Below are 23,358 nucleotides of genomic sequence, written 5' to 3'. Positions count from 1 at the left end.
CGTATCTCCCATTTCATCTTCATCTACATCCTCTTCCATTTCCATAATATTGTCCTCAAGTACATCGCCCTCGTATAGACCCTCTATATACTCCTTCCACCTTTCTGCTTTCCCTTCTTTGCTTAGAACTGGGTTTCCATCTGAGCTCTTGATATTCATACAAGCGGCTCTCTTTTCTCCAAAGGTCTCTCTAATTTTCCTGTAGGCAGTATCTATCTTACCCCTAGTGAGATAAGCCTCCACATCCTTACATGTGTCCTCTAGACATCCCCATTTAGCAATTTTGCACGTCCTGTCGATCTCATTTTTGAGGCGTTTGTATTCCTTTTTGTCTCCTTCATTTACTGCATTTTTATATTGTCTTCCTTTCAATATTCCTTCTGTTACCCAAGGATTTCTACTAGCCCTCGTCTTTTTACCTAGTTGATCCTCTGCTGCCTTCACTATTTCACCTCTCAGAGCTACTCATTCTTCTTCTACTGTACTTCTTTCCCCAATTCCTGTCAAGTGTTCCCTAATGCTCTCCTCAAAACTCTGTACAACCTCTGGTTTGGTCAGTTAATCCAAGCCCCATCCCCTGCTGATAATGAACATAAATTTATTGGTAATTGTAAGGAGAAAACAATGACAATGCAAATGTGAATCCACGTGGAACATGCAAGCAAAATTTTAAACCTGAGTAAGTTGATGTTCCTCAAATTACAGTAGGAGAGACATGTTGCTGAGATGAGTAGAACTGAAAAGCAGCTAAGTGCACACAATAAATATGCCATTGATGAGAAAAATAAATGTGTTACTAGGCAGCAATTACTATGACATTATAACAATGCAAGGAAATATTAACTTTGCAAAAAATGCACAGATTGTCATATAGAACATGACTTCAAGGCTAGCAAATAAACTCTGACATCGGGAGCACATGACACTGAGCATGGGAATTGGAGAACAGACTGAATGGTGACGCAATTAAAGGTTCCAGACCTAGGTCTGTCACTAACGTAACTTCATTGGTGAAGGAACTGTGTAACTATGTTTCATGAGGTGGACTTTTTAGTCACGAGGATGGCTCAGTAATTGTGTTAAGAAAGAATGGAGCATTTTTGTTGCGCCTTCTGTTCTGCAAGCTTGATTAATCCTAGGATAGCATAAAGAATTTCAACAATGTACAGCATACAGTTCATTGACAACCATATGAGTTGGTCAGTGGGTCGACTGCAAGTGAAAATGGAGGAAACAGAGTTTCGTGCTGTTATTTAACATTTTAATTGGAAATTGGATGAAGTTTGTGCAACTCTGCACCATTTACTTTTGGGTTAATGAACTTAAATGAGGTCAGACAAGGACTGAAGACTAAGCCCATACTGGCCATCCAATTGCGGTCACCACGTAGGAAACCATTCACAAAATCCATGATATGGTAATGCAACATCATCGAATAAAAATTTGCCTGATTATTAAGAAAGTAGGCATCTTAACTAATCCAAGTGCATAATACCCTGCACAGACAATTGGCTACAAAGAAGCTGTGGGCGTTATGTGGCTGCCGTGTTTGCTCACAGTAAACCAAATGCTCATCCAGGACAACATTTCAACACTCTGGTCAGCAATGTTTACTTGCGATCCACAGGACTTTTCCAGCCAATTTGTGACTGTTGGTCGAACCTGGATCCATCATTACACACCAGACTCAAAACGACAATCAAAACAACGGACAAAGGCCGATACAAAGCCCATTTTGTCAGCTGGTAAGGTGACTGCCACTGTTTCTCGGGAGTCCCAAAGAATAATCCTTACAAATTCCTTGGAAAAAGATAGAACAATTATTGGACCCTATTAAGCTACAATGTTGGATCATTTGAAACTTGCACTGGCTGGAGGGGAAGAAAAGGACCAAGGTTGGCACACAAAAAAGTACTTTTCACCAGGATAATGCACCATCCCATACATCAGCAATAACAATGGTGAAAAGTGCATGAACTGGTTCCTCACCCACTGAACTGAACACACTCAGCCGCCAAGTGACTACTTTGTGTTCCCAAACTTGAAACTTTGGCTTCCTGGGAAGAAATTTGCATTAAATGAATTAGTGATAGTAGCAACCAATGAGTATTTTGCAAGTTTAACAGAAACTATTTTTCAGATGGGATGAAAAAGCCGGAGGATCACTGCATTAAGCGTACATCCCTTAAACACCATGTCAAGAAGTATGGTGAGTTGTTTATGAAACAAACATTTTTTTCTTACTTTTCACCACGCTTATCAAAACCCCTCTTACGTATTGATTCTACTACATTTATAATTTGCAACCGAGTTGGAGCATGGCTTTAGCAGTGAATGGCAGGACATAGTATTAGGACATACCAGTGCAGAGCAACTTATGTTTTGTAAAAGCCATCATTTATGAATGTAAATATTTGGCGAAATAAACCAATGGTTGTAAATTTTATTTACTGCATTTCAGTGCTTTAAATGAATATTATTGAACTTTTGTGTGAACTTGCAGCAAGACATTGTGGCCTAGTACTACATGTGCTCTCAACAATTTGCTGAGCCTACACAACAAGGGCATGCACGCTGCCCCGCCCCCCCCCCCCCCCCTCCCAAACTCCAAACAAGGATTATCAGGGGCGTAAAATCACACTGTCTAAGGAAAATTTTGTTTTTATTCTTTATCTTTATTCTTCCTCTATTTTCACTTTTGGTAACAGCTAATAATCACTTTCATAATATTGGTTACAAAATAACTGACACAGAAATAAAATACAATTTATTTCACATTGAATTAGCAGCAGGTGACTAATTATTTATTATATCGTAACTTGTAATTTTTAGAGTGCCAGCTGTCACAGAAACACTAGAAACCTAAACTGTCCTTGTATCATGAACACTGCATGGAGGATGCCTTGTCAGAGTGGCATTTCATTTTCAATTAATTTAAAATGAAACAGATGTCATTAACATTCTGTAATTTTTTTCATATATTAATTCTGCTGCCACAAACCAGACTCTTCTCTACATTCAACTGTCTTCTGCCTTCTTTTTGATCATATACACCAATGCTTTTTAACACTGTACGAGTCCCATCTTCCTTTAAAATTTCCTGAAGTCTGACTGCAGCTTGAGTCGGACAAGACCTCCGCAAATACCAGATAATCTTCATATGAGGTCTGTTAAAAAAATTCCGGGACTTTGTCTATAAAATTTTTCTACCCTCACCTTTTACTTACTGTGCATAGTCTACTTCAAAATTATCTCCTCTACAAATGATATCCCACTCCCAATGCCATTTCCACTTCCGTGAGAAGTCTTGGTACACCTCTTGCTGGATTATGCTGAGCACTGTACGCAAATTTTCTTTCATCTCGTCTATGGTTGCAAATCTTCATGCTCTCCAACTTTGGAAATAAAAAAAAGTCTGTAGGGGCCAGGTCTGAAGAGTTCAGAGGATGAGGCAGCACAGTGATTTTGTTTTGTGTGCATTAGTCACACACCAACAAGGCCTTGACTCATGAACCATGGGACGAAATTGGCAGCAACGCAATACATTCTTAGATGCTGTATCCGGATTTCACGACATGATCCAACTGAAATGTTACATTCTTCTGCAATCTCTCTGACAGTGAAATCCTCAATTTTGTTGATATTCCTGAATAAGCATCATCGTTAGACGTGTAAAGGGGGTCCTGAATGAGGAGCATCTGTAACTAATGTCCAGCCACTTTAATACAGAGTACAGCTTAAGCACTCATCACAGTAGGCTTTCTGCATCATTTGGTGTGTCCTTGTAAAGGTTTTATTGAGTTTTACACAAAACATAATGCAGACGCACTGCTCCTCTAACTCTGCCAACTCTAAATTCACAAACAGTGCAACACAACATTCTACTCAATACAGCACTGAACAATAACTAACAGCATATAACAATGGAATTTCCAGCACTAACACATTAAACACAGGCATGTGTGCAGGGATGCCAACCGGATTTCCCTCCAACACACCACTGGTGCAAAATTACGGATATTCCAGAACTTTTTGAACAGACTCCATAGCATAAAATTGACTACAATGTGAAAGGCCAAATGTCAAACACTGACTGGATTTACTATCAGCAGGAGAACTCATTTATAGTATTACACTAGATTTTACAATCTGGTGATTCTGTACAGTCTCTATGCAGACTGTCTCATGTCTTGGGACATACATCAAAGACATGTTGATTATTGTTGGGAAGCCCAAACCACAGAATTTCACCAGGGTCTCCATGACAAAGCATAAGGCATTGCAGACTAAGGAAGTACTGGTGATGTTGCAAGCATGTCGAATAGAAACTTTGCGTTGTCACAATAAGTTCCCGGAATACCTCAAACATAAAATATACGACCAACTGAAACCAGAATCTTACTACTATTTCGATTAATAAAAAGTAACTTCACTGTGATGAATCCCAATTTGAACTCTGTACACTTGCTGAGGGAACTACTGCTGTCCAAAATTTTGTGTATTTCATCAAATGCCCTTATACCTTCACAACTGACAGAACTAAAAATTACCACACGATTTGTGCCGAACCCAACACCCCTAGCATGCCAGTCTAATACCATGCTTTCATGGCTATCTCATCTTTCCAAAGATCAATACATTTTAGTGGATGGTCAGTAAACCATTGTGTCTGCTTTTTGAGAATGTCCCCTGTATGAAGGTCCACCACAGTAAATGGTTTTACTGAGAGATAGCCAACACTTTAAACTAACCACCAATAAGTTCTTCCTCTAATCCCCTGAATCGAGTTGTTTTCCCCACATTGTAAGAAAAAATTATTTAAAGGTGCCAGAATACACAGTTTTTCATGTATGAATGAGGAATCAGTTTTAAAGAAGGCAAACTACATCAGATTTGTATCAAAAATTTAGCATAAGATTTAAAATTGTCAGTGGTTTATTCAGACAAAATGTGGATTCCCACTTAATGCACAGCAAATGGTGACAAAGTAACTGTGAGTATCCATCTACAATTAGTTATGTACAGCATTGGCATGTAAATGTGTGCATGCGAAACTGTTCCACTTGTAAAAATGTGGGCTCATATGCTATTACTGGTTCCCTTCCCTGTTTCAAGAGTGTAAACACACCATGTCTTCAATTTCTTTTGCCAGGTATTATCTAATGCTACTTTAGTTTTGGACGAATGGTGGTGTTTACACACATTATAATAAGGCACTGCACCAATGCTTCTCTAGTTTCATTCTTACCACCTCCTGAATGGCATGCGTGTGCTTGTTCTTAAACGTTGTTGTTAAACTCTGATCTCTGTTTCATTATTTCTTTATAAGAATATCATGGTGAGCTCTCATACTTACATCTGCAGGGACATCCTTTGCATTTACAATTCCTTGACGTACTAAGTACTGTACAAAGTCTCTTGCAGCGTTAACTTGTGCATCTTTCTTGTTTGTTGAGTTTCCAGCACCAACATAATCAAATCCCTCAACACGGACTTCACAAAGAAACCTTTGCCGGTGCCTAGGTCCTGGAAGACATCAAACATCAAGCAGATTAGATTAGATTCACTTTCAATTCTATAGACCCAAAAGTGAGATGATTCGCATGGTCGTGGAACATCAGAAAGTATAACAGAAAAAACTTAAAACATCTTAATATAATACACACTTCCCTGATCATTGATCAGGAGATAGTAAAGATATGTGAATACATTACCATAAACTGGAACTGCTAATATTTACAGAGGTAATACATCAGAATAAAACACGTTATGCACTTTCAATAAATTTATCATACACAAAATACCTAATCTTGACTGTTGTGACCAAGGCTGTCAAAACTGATATCCAAAAGACATTTTTACTTAAGTTGGTCTAAGGGTTGCTGTCAAGATATTCATCTATAGAGTAGGAGGAGCTGCCTACCAAAAAGTGTTTCAAACTATGTTTAAACTGTGCTTTACATGAAACTAAGTTTTTTATGGTTGCTGCCAATTTTTTGAAAAAGTATGCTCCTGAATATTGAACCCGTTTCTGGACCAAAGTAAGTGATTTAAGGCGGGCTTGCAGAGGAGGAGTGAGGGGAGGCTTGCTGGGGAGGAGTGAATGGGGGGAGGCTTGCTGGGGAGGAGTGAATGGGGGGAGGCTTGCTGGGGAGGAGTGAATGAGGGGAGGCTTGCTGGGGAGGAGCGAAGGGGGCATGGGGCTGAGAGCGAGGGGGTGATTGGAAGCATGGAGGGTGATGGGGGCTTGGGGGGGGAGGGGGGGTGATGGGGGCTGGTGGGGGGTGATGGGGGCTTGGGGGGGAGGGGGTGATGGGGGCTTGGGGGGGAGGGGGTGATGGGGGCTTGGGGGGGAGGGGGTGATGGAGGCTTTGGGGGGGCGTGATGGGGGCTTGGGGGGAGGGGGCGTGATGGGGGCTTTGGGGGGTGATGGGGGCTTTGGGGGGTGATGGGGGCTTTGGGGGGGTGATGGGGGCTTTGGGGTGGGAGTGAGGGGAGATTTGGGGGGAGCGAGGAGGGCGTGGGAGCGAGGGGAGATGTGGGGGGAGCAAGGGGGGCGTGAATGAGAGGAGATGTGGGGGGAGCAGGATGCGGCATGGGGGGCGCAAGGGACGGCATGGGGGGGAGGGCGCGGGTCTGAAGGAGTGATGGCGGAGGGGGGACGGAGGTATGGAGGGGCGGTGCAGACTGGGCAGCAGACGGGGTCTGGTGCAGACAGGGTGGGAGAGGGGAACCTGTACTGGAGGGGATAAGGTACTGAGGGGATCCGATACAGATGGGGGTCAAGGTATGGGGGGGGGGTGGAGTACGGAGGGTGTTGGAGGTACAGATGGAGGGATGAGGTAGGGATGAAGTTCGGAGGGGGGGAGGAGGTACCGAGCAAGGGGTAGGTACAGGGCAGGTATGGAGGGGGGGGGGGGGGGGGGGGGGGAGTTGGGGAGTGGGTCGGCGAGGTATGGAGGGGGGGCAGGTGTGGAGGGGGAAAGATATGGAGAGGGGGGAAGGTACGGAGGCGTACAGCGCACTTGAGGGGGTAAATTTTGTGAGAAAATTTATAATTATATTTATCATATTGTTGGGCGTCAAATAGTTAGCGCCCTCAAACGGAACTGACAAACCAAACCAGCTTGTGCTCTATGGTATAAATTTGATTGTTGCTTGTTTGGAAATAAAAACGCCTTTTTTCGCTGTACTTTGTTTTATTTTCCCAGATGTTTTTTGCCATTTTTACTTTAAGGCATGGTCAGTGGGATGGTTGTTCCTGTTCTTAGTTGGCATCAATGTTTCCTCTGATCTGGTGACATGGAGGTCGCAGTACCGCTGTATTTATGAAACATATGCATGTTTTTCTGCATTTTGAACGTTATTCTTCCCACATTTCATTTTATTTGCAGTAGTTGTTTTAACGCATTCTCAGTCTTCTGTCACTAGTATAGACATAACACTAACGTTCAAATCAAGCAATCACCTGTGTCCTTCACCCAACTTGCTTAAGAGCAACCCTTCCTCAGATTTACACCAATATAACAGAGTCAAATTAACAAAGATATTACATAAAACTACTAGGCAGCAAGGAGACTTTACCTGTAAGACGCAACATATGATCTGTTTTGTTACAGTATATCAAATCAAAGTAATTCTGCAAATTTCAACAAGCAACGTAAGTGTAAAAGAGTGTATGTACCTGTTAACCTAACCTCAAACTGAGGTTCAGTTTTTCGCTTGTTGCACAAATGATGAAGAAAGGATTTTATGTCCATTGTTGCAATTGCAGATGCCTTAAGTGCCTAAAAGAGAGAAAGCACAATTAGAAATGGTCATGACCCAAATTATGTAGCTGTTCCAGCAGCTGTTCTTATATGTCACATACACTAACATGCATAAACATGCATCATACAGATAAATGAATGTAACTTTAAACACAGAAAATAATTTTTCACCAAGTTGATATTCAATACTAGCACTAATGTGATTTTTAAAGATCTATAAGCATACATATCACAGTTTTAATCTGTCTACTGCTGAACATAGCAAATGCTCTAAAGAGTGAGACATTTAGCAGTCTTCAAACTGAATTATGTCTAAAGCCTGGTGACACAAATGACTTATCATTATCAACCAACCGGGCCATTACATGACAAGTGATCTAATTTCGGGAAAGTTCCCACATAACCATCACAGATTTTGATGAAATTTTGTATGAACATTCGCACCTGTTCCCAATGAACATTGGAAAGTTTTACATTCACCAATTTCATATCAGCTAAGATACAGCCATTTTTTTTACTATAAAACGCAGCTATCAGCAGTGCCCCCATGAGTTTTGAGACATAATATCTCCAGTAGTATTTTCTTGAAACAAAATTACGTAATCTTGTACAACTTTTTGCACTCTCTTAAGCAAAATAATAAATATTTCATGAGCAATTTGCATACGGATAATTGGAAGCAAAGTCGGCTAAAAAAACAGACACTCTAAAAACCTGAGAACTTTACCTATTTACATCTCTGGAAGTCATTGTGGGAGACACATGAAACTTTGTATATAATAACTTACTGATACAAGGTCTTAGAATATAAAATTTCATTCTCCTACTGTTTTCCAATAGTTTACAAACTGGAAGGCAAAAATGACAGTTTTCTAAAAATTGTCACAAATGACAGTTTTTAGCCCATTTTTTACAAATAATAGTCTTCTGGAAACTCTTATAAACAGTTTTCATTAGAAAGACCATGTTCTACCCCACCTAAAAAGCTACTTGGTTTTGCAATGCAAGAATGGAAGTCCCCCCCCCCCCCCAAAAAAAAAAAAAAAAAAAAGACCACCACCATGGAGGTGTGTTGAAAATGGGCCCACATTCCGTAGGTACTCAAATCTGAAATTTTTTATTATTTTCTGCAACTCTTTAGTACTCCGGGGTGAGGAAGGCAATATCAAAGGTCTGATGACATCTCAACAGCATTCAGCTCTACAAGTGTGCAAAGTTTCAGGTTTATCCCACAATCACTTCCTGAGATGCAAAAGCTACATTTCACATTTTTTTCAAGTGATTATTTCGTGGCCTACTTTGCTTCAAATTATCCATACGCACATTGCTCAGGGAATATTTGTCATTATTTTGCTTAACAGAGTGTAAAAAGTTGTAAAAGACTACCTAGTTTTGTTTATTTATAAAAAAAATTACTGGAGACATTATGTTTCACAGTGGCTAAAAATTTGTGGGTTCAATGCTGATAGGCTGCACTATGGGGTCAAACAAATGACTATGTATCCGTGAGTATTGAATTAATGATCATGAAACTTTACCAATGTTTATAGTGAACATGTGTGATTGTTCATACAAAACTTCATAAAAATCTGTAATGGCCGTAAGAGAACTTGTTAATACATTAACGTTTTAAAGAGTCACAGCTTTAAATCAAACACATTGTTGGCAAACACAGGCACTTTACTAATACAATATCCAACTCCGAAGAACACTTTTCAAACTGTAAACCTTAAAATTTTCATAGACTTATAAAAACTTAAAAATACCACAACAAGATCCTAACTCATGCCACAAAAAATCTTTATTTATTTAGAAACAGGCATCTATTATAAAGCATAGAAAAAGGCAGCAATGCTAAGCTCTACGAAACAGCAATTGTGCTCATATCTTATTGACAGGTTGCAATATTAAAATGTTCAAGAGACCATTTTCCATTAATTCTAACTGGCGTGAAAAAATGATCCTCCTAGAATTTGGGAAGGTATGTATTTACATAAACAAGGGCAACTACAGCCATGAAAGAACATTTCATTAAAGTGATGCTGTTTCGAAATAATTTCTTTTCTAGTGACCCCGCAACATGCATGAGGTCAAAGAATGGCGTATTTTACGCAGTTTGGAATACTCTGTTATCTATGTAGAAGAAAAAATTGATAACGACTGGTGAGTTCACATTGTCAACATGAAGATTAGGAATGAGAAACAGATCCTTGACCTCCAACACAAAATTATGTGTTACCTTGAATAAAACATTTCCAGGTAGGTAATTATGTCTATAAAACTAACATACTGGCCACTCATGCAAGTGGCCTTCATCAGGTATTTTTTACTGCTGGGTCAGTGCCAGGCTCATCTTATATAGGAGTAATTCCATTCCTCTGGTAGAGTCAGTTTGTCAGGAAGATCACTGGATTATTTTGATTGGATGACTTGTACGGAGGCAGGAATTGGCAACTTTAATTGATAGTGACTTTTATTTTAATTCTTATCGGCTGGTAGCCGCAAGTCTACAACCACACTGAACTACTATGTTACAAATGTGGTGGCAGCTGGCATCCGAAACAACTTTGTATGTTATGTGCCTTTGGATGCTATGTATACTACTGCAATTGGTGGGGCACCTCACGAATGTTGTTGGTCCACAGGCGTGCTACTGCTGGCAACCAAGATGACTAGTGCCAATACCAGTTGACAAGACTCTGCTGAGAGGCTTCTTTACAATTTCTAACACCTCTCATATCTTTTCATCACAAAAGTGCAATGAAGTAGACCGAGTTCCAGACAAATAATTGAGGCCTACCAGATGATAGAGTTTTTTAGTTAGTGTTATCATCAGCAGGTAGGTCTCCACATGTATGTGATAGATTTGTTTGGTTAAATTCAATCAAGGACACAAAACAGTCGTCAGTGGTCCCTGCCCCATGTTGCCTGCACAAAAATTATGTTTATTGTACGGTATCTCACTCCGCCATTCTACTAAAACCAGCCAGTATCCTTTAATAGTAGTAAGAAACCCAATACTAGGTCTTTATTAGACACATTCTATTCAGGAATTAGTGACCGAAATATTCCTTTGTCTTTTCATCTCCAGTTTTTGACATTGGAAGATTAAATGTGGTGCAATTTCACCCCCCACACCACATAGTCTGCATTTACCAGCTTATTTCTCTAAAGTGTCGAGTGCCCATGGCTTGTCATTAGACCTAACATGAGTTCAATCTGTTTCTTTTTCAAGCCCAATATTACAGACTTTCTCTTAAAACATCATTCTGCCACCAGTACCTTACTGTGTTCTTGTTTTTGGATTTTAGTTCAATATTCTACACGGTGCCTCCTGATCCAGCAATGGAGTTTAAATTTTACCATCAGCGCGGTGATTGTTAAGACATGTTCTATTCCAATGAATGCAGATGTAAATTTATGGGCTTAGAACATAAACTTTCAATGGCATGTTGCAAGTCTCCCTTTTGGGACTTGCATTTCCCTAATCTACCCCAGTCACCATTTGAGGAGAGAGGTCCTTTCTGGCCAATCTCCACATTACTGAGAAATGAATGCTAGGTTAAAGGCAGACAAAAAAAAAGTGGTCCGACTGGGATTCGATCCAGAGACCTTTTGGTTTCCAGCGCACACTACCACTACACCACCAGGCCCAATTATGTTGTAATCAGTCATGCCCATTACAATGGCAGAGTTGCCCTTGTCTGCTTGCATCATAACTATACCACAGTTGTACATCAAAAAATGTAAATGACAGGTCAGAATATCAACAATATAAGGAAAAGATAGATTTCTACTTACTGCAAAGATGACAGATTAAGTTGCGAACAGGCACAATGAGAACACACACACACACACACACACACACACACACACACACACACACACACACACACACAAGTAAGCACACATTACACATAAATGACCGCTATCTCCACCAACTCGGGCCAGAATGCATTCCGGTCCGGAGATGTCGGTCGTGTGCGTGAGGTGTCCCTGCTTATGTGAATGAAGGTGTGTGTGTGTGTGTGTGTGTGTGTGTGTGTGTGTGTGTTTCCTTTTCTGACAAAGACTTCCACCAAAAGCTGATGCGGGAGTGTCTTTTCATTGTGACCGACTGCAATTTAACATGTCATTTTTATGGTAAGTGGCAATTTATCTTTTCCTTATATTGTTCACAGTTGTCTTGTCAGTTTCACATCATTTTGGCCTCCTTTTGTGAGGCTAGCTTTGGTAGATTTGTGCGAGTCACGATTATCACAGTGTCTTGACAAACTTTTTCTACCTCAGCTTCAGAGGTGGTTTAATGAAGATTCAGTTGGTAACATATCATGTTTAGAAAAACATTTAGATGCTATGGTGAAACTCTCACCCTTGGACAGGATTTCTGTGGCAATGTCACTAGGAGTATAGCTAGAAATGTTAACACCACTGTCCAATGCTTGTCTAACTTTAGTACTTTGCTGCTTCATCTTCCTGTGATGAAAAAGTGCATCTGTTTTTGACATCATTATTGGAGTGTATACGACGGATGCTTCCCTGCAGAAATGCATTTCTTGGTCTGTAAGCGACAAAGTCATTTTGTTAGGGACTCCACTGCATTCTAATTCTACAAGACTAGCATGTCACCTCTATGGACCTTACGCTGTGGTCATAGTGGAGAGGCATGGCACTACCAGAGCAGCACTGGCGTAACAAATCAGTGCTATTAAGTGTGCATTATTACAGTAGTGCTGTAAGCAGAGCAGTGCAGTTCTGAGAGTGGTGATCAGAGAGTTCGGGCTACTCTGGTTGCATTTGGGCAACAACGGCAGCATTCAGCTCTTGCTGAAGTCAGTACCATTGTGGCACTCGTGTTTCTTTTCTTGTACTGCTGAAAAAAATGCAATCAGCAGAAGCCTTTATAGCAGCTGCTTTTACTTGGCATCCTTTGCGCAACCCATGAAAAAATTATCAACTAATTCATTCTGGACAAGTTATGTAATGAGGTGCAGCAGAATTACAAACTACAATCACATACATTTCCTTACTCTCTCATTTCTTTCATTGTTTTAAAACGAGAGGTGGTAACAAAGTTGCAGTACATAGCTGATATGCACATGAAAATCTTGTTTCATTATCTGAGAAAAAGTTTTCAAAATCGTCTCATTCCGACAGCTTCATAGAAGCCCTGTTAAAAGTTTCATTCTGTCTGATAAGTGCCTTGCATAGCATGCTCGATTTCAACCGTATGTTGCTCATCAACACTGACAGATCCTTCTAGGTCAATGACAGTGTAATAGAGAACATGCACGAATTACAATATCATCAGCAAATTTGGTGAAGTTTCTACTGGCTTCCAAAATATGCTCCACTTAGTGCTCATTAGTCCAAAGGGACATTCAATTAATTATAGGAGTATGGAAAATCATTTGCTGAGACGTTCTTTCATAGACCTAAACCATGTCGACTGTAATATTTGAAACAAATGCCTCAACAATGGATTGCCTAATCTCTGGATATGCCTTATCTTTAATGTATACAAAAGGCAACACAACTGATGCCTTTGGTAGTGGGGAGTCTGGCTTTATATTTAAAGTTCCCCTTCTTGCACCACATGATACACACTAAACTGAAATCTACCACTTTCGCTTTCCTTCCCCCAACATCGATTATAATGAATTTCCTGTGGGAACCTGCAACTACTTGTAATACGACTGAAAGCATTTATAACTATATAACATTGTACCAGAATTTTCTGGGCATATTAGACAAATGTATTTTCTGTCAACTTCACTGACTGTATCTGGAAAGTTCTGTATGCTACATAAATAATTTACAACACTTGGAAAACAATTTTTGAAACAAATACTAACAAAGAGATAGAGGGGCTGGCCAGTACTTACCTCAGCTCAGTACAGCCGATAGATACACATTTATGTATATTTATGTGTATCTATCGGCTGTACTGAGCTGAGGTAAGTACTGGCCAGCCCCTCTATCTCTTTGTTAGTATTTGTTTCACATCTTATATGAGATTTTCCATTAATCATTTGGAAAACAATTTTTAGAAGACACTCTCATGTGAAGTGGGTGGAGGCAATCCTAAGCTTTGGTAATTGACTCCACAATTCTTACAACAGCTGTGAATCCTATTGTGAATCTTTCTAAGAACCTGTAACAATTTTCATTTCACCAGCTGTCAATGACCCTTAGAAAAATGCATTATCCTGACATACATCTGCAGCACCTTGCATTTTACTGCACTAGGTGAGGAAGTTACACATGGTAACCATACGGCAACCTACTCTCCTTACTGCCAAAATCTTGTTTCAGTACCTCAAACCATTTATGAGATACAAAAGTGTTATGATTATTTCATTCTTGTGTTACTGTGTGGGCATGTGAGTGGAATGGAGTGCTATATGCAATCCATTTTCTCCAGAATGGAGTGAGTTGTAGATTTCATCCACAGTTTATAAAGAATAGGTTCAATATCTCAAATACATTTGGTACACGGCAACATATGACATAATGAGCACCGAACGCAAATTCACACCAACCTCTACTTTTCAATGCAAACTATTTGGCTTTCTTGCAGTAGTTTAATGTAACTATGATGATTAACAAAATGATACACAGTTCATCGTGCAGGCTAATGAATAAAGCTATGAGAAACTAATTTTTTTGACCATGCAGTGTCATTAATATCGTTTGAGAAAGGCCACTGATTGGCCGGCTTGCACATTTGCCATCCACGCAGTGATGTGAACTTGCTGGCTGCCACACTGCTCCATGACCCCACTGTAACTGGGCACAAAGCAGCACTGTGGCACCTGCCAACTCACAGCTTTCATCTGCTAAGTTGTGCTGCTCCACTATAATCCTGGTCTGATAGTTTGCTTCACCATCACATCCATGTTCAGAAATGTACCAGTAGAGGAGACTGTCAATACTCCACAGTAATTTACGACCTCTGACATCTGTGAGATTGAGCATCACTGCCTTGCAACAACCTATTTCAAGTGGAAAACAAAATTTTTATGAACAGAGAAATGGTTGAACTATGGAATCACCATTCCCACCAGTAGCAGTAGAAATCCTTGGGGAAGTAGCTGAAGGATCAGTACACCACCAGGTCGTATTGTTTTGCCCCAAATACTGTCTTCAGTAGGTAGATGCCATTTTTGTTACCTTTTCAAAGAGTGAAGAAGAGATGCACAACATCCACTGTCACCTCAATCTATAGCACGCCAACATCCAACTCACTTTGGAAATTGCCTCTGCATTTTCACGCAACACAGTAAAATGCCAAAGACTTATGACAGTCAGTGCCATCTTGGCCACCAAAGAACAAGCATCCAGCACTTCTCCATTCATTTTGCAAAACCGACAATACACAAATTAGTTCACACTTAAAACTTCCTAAATGCAATCTAATCACATGAACGCCAGAGAGGATTTGGAAGTTTAAAGAAAACACACATTCCTTCAACAATGGCGTAAAAATGTTTTGGCAATGTTTTCAACACTGTAAATGTAAAAAAATTCAATAATGAATTTACAAAACCATTTGGGGGTAATGTCATCCATACAGAGGCATGCGTTTAAAATTTAACTATATACTGAAGCTTAAAGCATTCTCTTTCAGGATATAAGATGAAAAAACACACAGTTGAGATATGGGCCCCCAGAACCATGCAAAATGTTTTCATCAAATCTGCAGGTGCATACATTTTCACAGAAGACGACAGAGGTTACTGTACAGAAAGCACAAGAAGGCAGCATAGCTGTGTGTTAAATTACCAATTCCTGGCTGAATTTGCCCACAAAATTATGATTTATTGCTGGTTATAAATGACCTCTCCAATGAATTTTCTTCCATTTTAAAGAAGTACAACTGTCACCAGATGCATTTGAAAATCTAAACAATAATATATTATTATTCAGCACAAAAGCTGTGTAAGGATACACAAGCAGTGGCTTGTAAGTTAAGAATGCCTTTCATAAAAGTTATCCGAAGTTCGAACTTTGGCTAGGGCTTAGGAGGTACAAACTTGGGGCCCATATCTCCTACAGGCTGTATAAATAGAACCAAAGGAGATATCAAGCAGGAACTTTGTACATGTCCATTCAAGACATTGTGGAGCCTTACCATAAAATTTAATTAGTTTCAGAAATGGTCAAGTGGGAACCCCAGGTCCACTTGCATGGAATGACCCTAATGTCACGATTTCAGGAAAACAAATTTAGTAAACTCAGACTTCTTAGGATTTCTGGTCAGATTAGTTAGTTAAATTTTACTTTTGAATTCACTGAACATTTTTCACACTGCTCTCCTTATGATTACTTTGCTTTCATTTGGCTATTGTTTGTCAACCAGACTGATTTGCCTAAAGCCTGACACAGGTCTCACTGCACTGGAGCAATTTTTTAACATAGCTTATTGAACCACAGTGTGTCATTCCAAGCCCTGATAATCTTGCTTGGCATATACCAGGCTACGGCACATTTCACATAGCTTTCAAATTTTACTTGTTTCTTCTTAAGATCTTTACCACAACTGAATATTTAATGGTGTCGCCCAGATACTTTGCAAATTATTTCCTGCCACTCTTGCTAAGTCAAAACATTTTAATACCTCCCTCAACATTTCTTGTAACAGCTATACTCACAATTATGTTATAACTGCCTCATGAACACTAATTATCTACAATAACTGTTTCAAAAAGTCCTTGACAGTTACATGAAAGGTAATAACTGTTTCAAAAAGTCCTTGTCAGTTACATGAAAGGTAATAACTGTTTCAAAAAGTCCTTGTCAGTTACATGAAAGGTATAAGATGCTGCCTTCTAGTCAGTTGTGTAGCTGATCTAAGTGTTTTTCAGGAGAAAGTATATCATCACATGGACCAGTTCTGATCTTGTCTCTCACATTCTTCAGCTTGTACATTCTTCAGCTTGTCAGCTTGACAGCCCCCTATTAAAGCAGCACTGTCACAAAATGTACCCATGATATTTTAAGTTCCCTCGTAAGTACTCTGCCACTACAGATCCTGTGGTAGGTAGTGTACAAAAACCAACTGATTATTATGTTTGTCCCACACTTTATGCTTCCAACACTCAGATTCTTTTTCATTTAGACTCTGAAATAACCTCAACTACACACTATACCACTGGCTACCACAGTGGTTGTCAAGACAGCGACCCACAGTTCGCAGCCATATTTGCGACTAACAGCTCAATCCATAAGCATCTACTAATGTTGAGAACTTCGTAACAGTGTAGTTTTCCTGCTCAGTAACAAACAAAAATACTTGCAGTGATACACTACACAGTGATACATTACTGGAAAATGAAAAAAAAAAGAACAACTTGGCACAACTGCCATCAGGCCACATGATGACTTGACAACAAATTAGGGACATAGAGCAGTGTGAAAAATGTTCAGTGAATTCAAAAGTAAAATTTTACTAACTAATCTGACCAGAAATCCTAAGAAGTCTGAATTTGCTACATTTGTTTTCCCAAAATCGTGGCATTAGGGTCATTCCACGCAAGTGGACCTGGGGTTCCCACTTGACCATTTCTGAAACTAATTAAATTTTATGGTAAGGCTCCACAATGTCTTGAATGGACATGTACAAAGTTCCTGCTTGATATCTCCTTTGGTTCTATTTATACAGCCTGTAGGAGATATGGGCCCCAAGTTTGTACCTCCTAAGCCCTAGCCAAAGTTCGAACTTCAGATAACTTTTATGAAAGGTATTCTTAACTTACAAGCCACTGCTTGTGTATCCTTACACAGCTTTTGTGCTGAATAATAATATATTATTGTTTAGATTTTCAAATGCATCTGGTGACAGTTGTACTTCTTTAAAATAGAAGAAAATTCATTGGAGAAGTCATTTATAACCAGCAATAAATCATAATTTTGTGGGCAAATTCAGCCAGGAAATGGTAATTTAACACACAGCTATGCTGCCTTCTTGTGCATTTTGTACAGTACCAGGAGGGGGGGGGGGGGGCATTCTCAACCATTTCCATGAAGCAGGGCTATGATCCTGCATGCCATCAAGGCATCTTCCACTCACTCTCCAACACAGTGTAGCCCGCCTCCAGTGGTGTCACAATAGGTGCTTATGGAAGGACAAATGGAGACTAGTTGTCTTCAGTGATGAGAGTCATTACTTGCCTTGGTGCCATAATGATTGTACATGTGTGTGGCACCATCATCCGGAGTGTATACGACAGAAGCACAAAGAGTCAACGCCCAGCATCAGAAGCCGTATCTTAAAATGGTCCCTCTCCTCTAGTGATGAGAGGAAACCTTGAACAGTGCACGGTACATCAAAAATGTCCTTCAACCCATCACGCTACCATTCATGCAGCAACATGGAGAGATACTTTTCCAAGATGACATTGCATGTCCACAGGTATTCCATGTCACCCAACATACTCTCCAAGGTGTACGTGAACTACCCTGTCCATCACAATCCCCATATCCGTGTATCCATTGAGCTTGTTTGGCACTGCCTGAAACATATGCAAGACAAGACAGGCGAGATCTGGTCCAATTGAGGCACCAGGTGAAAATAGCATTGCAAGCAATTGTGCAAGACTACATTTGTCATGCTATGATTGTCTCCATTGTAGAACTGTATCCCACATTACTGCAGTATTGCAAAGGAGGATACACAGGTTACTAGCACTGATATTTCATATGCACTATTGACTGTATTCAGATGCATATGAATGTCGGAGTGATCATTTGCTGTATACATCTTCAATACAATTTCTGTCGGGTTGATAAAATTTTCATTTTCCAGTAGTGTATTTTAAGACGTGCTTAATTTTCATTGACATTGGTGAATTCAGCCATGAGCCAAGTAAAGTTAACCATTTATCTCAGGGACAGAAGGGTAATCAGTACAGCCACTGCGAGCTTAGAGGATATGAGAGAGGGAATGTTTTATTGTTTGTCTTCCAGTACCAATAATTCACGAGTGTGTGCAAATCATAGTATTCAGCTGCTGTGGTATAAAATTTTGCACTTAATATAAAATGGCGGTTTGAAAAGTTCTCAGAATCCCTATGAAAGGTCAGCACTACCGCAACGAGTTGTTTATGTGATATTCACTGGACTGTTGCCTGTTAAGCACGTGCCACATCAGTGCTCTTGGAAGAGAGCTGTGGCAGTGACCTGGCTCTGTTGTTGTTCCTAAGTAGTGATTTGCAAAGATTGCTAAAAAATAAAATAAAAATCGAGATTCGAGTAGTGATTAAGTACTTCATAAAGAAAGGTACGAAAGCAAAGGACATTCATACCAATTTCCAGAATACACTGAAGGCCCCTGCTCCTTAATACTCAACTGTTGCCAAGTGAACAAATGAATTTAAATTTGGTCAGGAGAGCTTAGATGATGATCCACGCAGTGGTCAGCCATGATGTCCCACTATTCCACAAATCATTGTAAGAGTGCACAAAATGTGCCATGGAGGCTCACCAACTGAAAGTGCATGAAATTGCTCACACTTGCCAGATGTCATCTAAAAGGGTATATCACATTTTAACTGAAGAATTAGAAATGAAAAAATTATCTGCAAGATGGGTGCGTGACTCTTGACACGCGCCAGCACATGATGCCGCCATGGCAAAATTACACGAACTAAGGTACGAATTGTTGCCACACCTGCCGTTTTCACCTTATATGGCTCTGTCAGACTTCGTCTCTTCCCAAAACTGAAGTTTCTTCTTGGTGGATGAAGATTCTCTTCAAACGAAGAATTGATGGCCAGAGTTGACAACTATTTTGCAGACCTGAAGGAAACTCATTTCAAGGTGGGATCAAGACACTGGAACATCATTGGACACCAAGGCATTAATCTACAACGAGACTACATTGAAAAATAAAAAAGTTTCAGTGATGTAAGTACTTTTTTCCTATTCCGTTCTAAGAACTTTTCAAATCACCCTCGTAGATTCATAAATGCACTTTGCCGAGATGGTCATCTTCAAGAGTGGTACTTATCTATACCAAGGAATTGTAAACAAAGATAGTTATATAATAAAACACAATTAGTAGACGAAAAATGACATTCAAAACATTTAGTGAACATGTAATTCTGTGTCACATTTCATAATGCATTTAAATGTAAGCAGACTTACTGTTATTAATCAGCCATCGGCTCACACAAACAACATAACACACCATCAAGCAATTACAGTATCACAACTTTTGCAAAGTGTTGCGAATGGCGCTGACTTAACAAATCAGCATTTGGGGGTCAGTGGCCAACTTAGAGCGCCCTTACTATAGCTAGTCTGTTGGGGGCTCATAAAGCACTAATTTATCACAGTTACCAATAAAGAGTGGTACACATGTGGCATGAGGTGCGACCCTACAATGCCAGTACTGGCTCTTGAGCAAGAATGTTCAATGAGCATTGGGCTAGATGCTACTGGTTAGCAACGTATATCATAAAGAACTTAATGCTGTTCTCAAACACGGAATGAGCTGGTTAATGTTCATAAGCAGCTGGAAATTGCCCTGGCTACTGTCAGACAATTGACAGCTGCTACGAATCAGTATGTTTGAAAAGCTCCCGAGAATCATGTACCTGTGATACCTGTACCAGGGATATCTCAAGTACTATCGTCTCCTGTGGATCCTGTCTCCTCTGCAGAAAGTACAGGATCCGCCATTGCTCATCCAAATGACTGAGTGGAGAGTCACTGGTAGATCTAGGCGTCCTTTACAGGGTGCAGAGGGACCAGAGAGAACTCAATGTGTTGTACCGGCCCCCTAACCAACAAATCTGAGGTGGTGTCTTTCACTGAAACTGAGCCAGTGGGACTCACTTCACCTGTTTAGTGGAAACCTGTTTTATCCGCTACCAGGAGGCGGCAAATGCAAAAAGGTAGTGGTTTATTAATTGTCGGCAGTTCAAACATACGGCGAATGATGGTAACCCTTAAGAAAATGGCACAAGGACAGTAAAGGACACCAGCTGCACTCAGTGTGTACACCCACCCTCATTCAACATGCTGAAGATGCTATTCTGGCAACCACTGACAGAGAAGGATCTGGGCTCCAAAGTTTTCTTGGGTCATTCCAGTGACTGGCAGAGAAGTTTGAGAAGATCAGCCTTGCGCGTGGAGTTTCAACAAGCTCAAAATTTGTAGCATTGTCCCTAGAACTGATCGTCGCCCTTTGGTTCCAAGATGAGTAGGAGGACTGAACGAGAGATTTCTAAAGTTCCGTGAAAAGCTAGGCTGCAACTTCCTGGACTTGTGTCATAGGGTTGAGAACTGTAGGGCCCCCTTAATAGGTCAGGTGTGCACTACCCATCAGATGCTGCTACTCAGGTAGCAGATAGAGTGCTGGGTGCACACAACGGTGTTTTAGATTAAGCGACCCTCCACCCAATTCATGTAACAATAGCTGTACAAAATCCAAGAGAATCGGCGTAAGATTGCAAGAAACGCCTTCCGCAGACCAGAGTATTAAAATCATAATGGTAAACTGCCGAAGTGTTCGCAACTAAGTGACAGAGAAAACTTCAGTTCACCTGTACCTAAGTTCTCCAATCATTCTGTAATCATCAGTGGGGGCTTTAATCATCCTACAATTAATTGGGAAAATCCCAATTTTGTTAGTGGTGGGCATGACAAGACATCTTGCGAAGCTTTATTAAATGCCTTCTCTGAAAACTAGAACAGGCAGACAGGAATCCAACTCATGATAGAAATATATTGGATCTAATGGTAACAAATTTGAGGATGTCCACATCAACACTGGTAACAGTGATCATGATGCAGTTGGGGCAACAATGACGGAGGTCAACTAACAAGCAGAAAGATATGTATGTTCAGTAAACTAAATAAAAAATCAGTAATGCCATAGCTCAATGAGGGGTTTGAAACTTTCAGCACAGGTCAGGAGCACAGAGGAACTCTGGCGCAAGTTTAAAAGAATAGCTGACCACGCACTGGACAGATATGTACCAGTAGAACAGCTCATAATGGAAAGGAATCTCCACGGTATACAGTCACTGTAAGGAAACCTCTACAGAACAGAGATTACTGTTATAATAGGTGTAGAACAAACTGTAGGGCTATAGTGAGAAATGCTGAATGAAACACATTTGGCTATCAATAGAGAAATGCTTGGTGCCTTCAATGACTACTGCACCAGAATACTGTCAAATGACATTTCACAAAATCCAAAGAAATTCTTGTTGTATGTAAAGGCTGTTAGCAGCACCAAAGTTAGGGTCCAATCCCTAGCAAATGAGACAGGAACTGAAATTGAGGGTAGTAAAGCAAAAGCTTGAAATGCTTAACTCCTTTTTCAAATGTTCCTTTACAAAGGAAAACCCAGGACAACTGCCCCAATTTAATCCTTGTACCACTGAAAAAATGAATGAAATAAGAATTAGTTTCAGTAGTGTTGAGAAACAGTTGAAATCATTAAAACTGAATGAAACTCCACACCCCAATTGAATCCCTGGCCACAAAACTACCATCCAGTACACTTCACATCAATTTGTTATAGAATCTTAAGAGCATTTTCTGAGCTCAAACACAACGAGGTATCTTTAACAGAATGACCTCCTCTATGCCAACCAGCATCGTTTTCAAAAACACAGATCATGTGAAATCCAACTTGCACTTGACATACTGAAAGCTTTGGATTACGGAAACCAGGTAATTTAAGTGTTTCTTCATTTCTGAATAGCATCTGACTCAGTATCACACCTACGCTTATTGTCAAAAGTACAATCATATGGGGTATCAAGTGAAATTTGTGACAGGGCTGAGGACTTTTTCATAGGGAGGACACAGCATGTTATCTTGGATGGAGAGTCATTGTGAGATGTAGAAGTAACTTCAGGTGTGCCCCAGCGAAGTGTGTTGGAACCCTTGCTGTTTATGCTGAATATTAATGACCTTGCAGATAATATTAATAGTAAAATCAGACTTTCTGCAGATGATGCAATTACTATCTGAAAGAAGCTGCATAAATATTCAGTCAGATGATTTCAACATGATGCACATATTGGCAACTTGCACTAAATGTTCAGAGAAGTAAAACTGTGCACTACACAAAACAAAAAAACATAATATCCTACAATAACAATGAGTCACTGTTGGAATCAGCCAGCTCATACCAATACCTGTGTGTAACACTTTGTATGGATATGAAATGGAATGATCACATGGGTAAAGCAGGTTGTAGACTTCAGTTTATTGGTAGAATACTGAGGAAGTGCAATCAGTCTAAACAAGAGATTGCTTACACATCACTTGTGCGATCCATCCTAAAATATTGCCGAAGTGTGTGGGACCTGTACCACATACAACTAACAAGGGATATTGAACATAAACAGAGAAAGGAAGCACTATGGCCAAAGGTTATTTTTTTAATCCCTGGGAAAGAGTCACAGATACCGAAGGAACTGAAATGGAAGACTGTTGACAACAGATGTAAACTATCCCAAGAAAGTCTATTAACAAAGTTTCAAGAACTGGCTTTAAATGATTACTCTAGGAATATATTGTGACCCCTTACATATCACTCGTACAGGGATCATGAGGAAAAGATTAA

At 40.1% G+C, this 23,358-nt stretch overlaps 1 protein-coding gene across 2 annotated transcripts in view; it reads right to left on the bottom strand.

Moving 5' to 3' along the window:
• Positions 1 to 23,358, bottom strand: part of LOC124711018 (dosage compensation regulator) — a 189,406-nt gene that overhangs the window by 155,146 nt on the left and 10,902 nt on the right. For both annotated transcript variants that reach the window (XM_047240970.1, XM_047240969.1), the window contains 2 exons: positions 7,685 to 7,787; positions 5,357 to 5,526 (listed from right to left, as the gene is read on the bottom strand). In XM_047240970.1, the coding sequence (XP_047096926.1) occupies positions 5,357 to 5,526; positions 7,685 to 7,760 (246 nt within the window). In that variant the 5' untranslated portion in view covers positions 7,761 to 7,787. The remainder of the gene's footprint in view (positions 1 to 5,356; positions 5,527 to 7,684; positions 7,788 to 23,358) is intronic.

The sequence above is a fragment of the Schistocerca piceifrons genome, chromosome 1 (genome assembly GCF_021461385.2).
Source record: "Schistocerca piceifrons isolate TAMUIC-IGC-003096 chromosome 1, iqSchPice1.1, whole genome shotgun sequence".
Classification (NCBI taxonomy): Eukaryota; Metazoa; Arthropoda; class Insecta; order Orthoptera; family Acrididae; genus Schistocerca; species Schistocerca piceifrons.
This window is presented reverse-complemented; position numbering and strand designations above follow the sequence as displayed.